The following is a 1,651-nucleotide window of genomic DNA, read 5'->3' as shown; positions in this document are numbered from 1 at the left end:
GTACAGGGTTTCCGAGGGTGTAAATCCTTACGGGAGTAGAAAGCCTCATCTTTCTCCCGTGGAGCAGCTGGTAGTTTCGAACTGCTGACCTTAAGGTTTGCAGCCCGATTTGTAACCACTACGCTACCAGAGCTCCTTAAGAGACAAAAAAATGTTTAATGCTACAGTTTAATGTAATTGGCAGCTATAACATAGCTTGGGCCTTTCCTTCATGTTCCTGCAATTTCATGAGTTGTAATCTCCCTCTCTCCATCTTCTAGGGATCCAGATTAGATGATCAAAGATGTGCTCCACCACCTGCTGCCACAAAGGGACCAACAGTACCAGATGAGGACTTCTTTAGCCTTATTTTACGGTCTCAGGCAAAAAGAATGGATGAACAGAGAGTTCTTTTACAAAGAGATCAAAACAGAGACACTGAATTTGGGCAAAAGGACATTTTGCAAAGCAGTGCCTTGTTGGGATTGAAAACTTCAGAACAAAAATCAGCAAACCACTAGTTATTATGTTCCTTTCAGAACATTGCAGGGAAATTTAATCTATTACTTTTTTTCCTTGAAAGGAGAATTTATAGCACTGTAACATCTTACAATGTTTTTAAGATGATGTAAATATATTAGCCTTTAATAGTATATATAGTATTAGTGAGTTACCATTCCTCTGGACACTCTCGGCTTCCAGGATGAAGTGTCTTGTAAGGTGCTGCATCAACTTTTGTAAGTACTGCTTGGGACCATGTCCCTTGGTAACTAAACTCATTAGATTCCTTTACCTAGGATTTGTAAACTAGAGAATTTAAATGAATCCTAGATTAGAATTTAATCTTCTTGTTGGGACATTTCTTAAAAATTTTAATTGACAATGGCATTTTTTTTTTTTTTTACTTAACCACAGATGTAGTAGGAAATTAATGCTGTTTAGTAAAAATAGGTACTTGACCAGTGTAAGAAACTTACATAAAAATCTATCTATTTTCACTATATTTTAGGACAAGCTATAAAAAAAGAAACTCTTAGAATGCTTTTGGAATATTTATAGCATACATATACGTGCATATGTTATATACATACACAGGTAAGGTCTAAAATGGTCTCTTTGCCACCATTCATGGTGACCATGTGTTATGGAGTAGGCACACAGCTAGCCTGGCTATAATCTATGGAAGCAGATTGCTAGGCCTTTCCTATATGGGTGGGTTTGAACTATCAACCTTTAGTAGTCCAGTACAAACTGTTTGAGCCGTCCAGGAATCTTATTTTGCATAATACTATTGATGAAATTTTTTTATAGGATCAACACTGGACAGCGAACCACAAGGCAAGCAGTTCAAATCCACCAGCTGCTCCTCAGAAACCCTATACAGGGTCGCTATGAGTCGGAACTGATTCGATGGCACTTAACAAGGTCATAAATAGTATGAAAGATGCAGGTTAGAAGCTCAGTTGTCATTAGGCCTCACCTGCCATGCCTCAGAGACTAGTGGCTAGGGGTACGTCATATCACAGAAGATCATAAATTAAGGCTCACAAAAGACAGACAACAGTGGTGGGGCACAGCAGGGCCTAGACACAGGCTGAACTGCATAATGCAGGTGCCCACACTGCCGGAAACAAGCTGCTTCTCTCTCTTGTTTCTAAAAGTCCTCAAAGTA

At 39.0% G+C, this 1,651-nt stretch overlaps 1 protein-coding gene across 1 annotated transcript in view; it reads left to right on the top strand.

Moving 5' to 3' along the window:
- GPSM2 (G-protein signaling modulator 2) overlaps positions 1–500 on the top strand; it is a 74,451-nt gene extending 73,951 nt beyond the window's left edge. The window contains 1 exon segment of the mRNA XM_006865977.1: positions 261–500. Within this exon segment, the coding sequence (XP_006866039.1) occupies positions 261–500 (240 nt within the window).
- Positions 501–1,651: the final 1,151 nt, after the last annotated feature.

Source organism: Chrysochloris asiatica, unplaced genomic scaffold, assembly GCF_000296735.1.
Source record: "Chrysochloris asiatica unplaced genomic scaffold, ChrAsi1.0 scaffold00085, whole genome shotgun sequence".
In the NCBI taxonomy this organism is placed as follows: domain Eukaryota; kingdom Metazoa; phylum Chordata; class Mammalia; order Afrosoricida; family Chrysochloridae; genus Chrysochloris; species Chrysochloris asiatica.
Note: the sequence above shows the minus strand (reverse complement) of the source record. Positions and strands in the feature narration are given on the sequence as shown.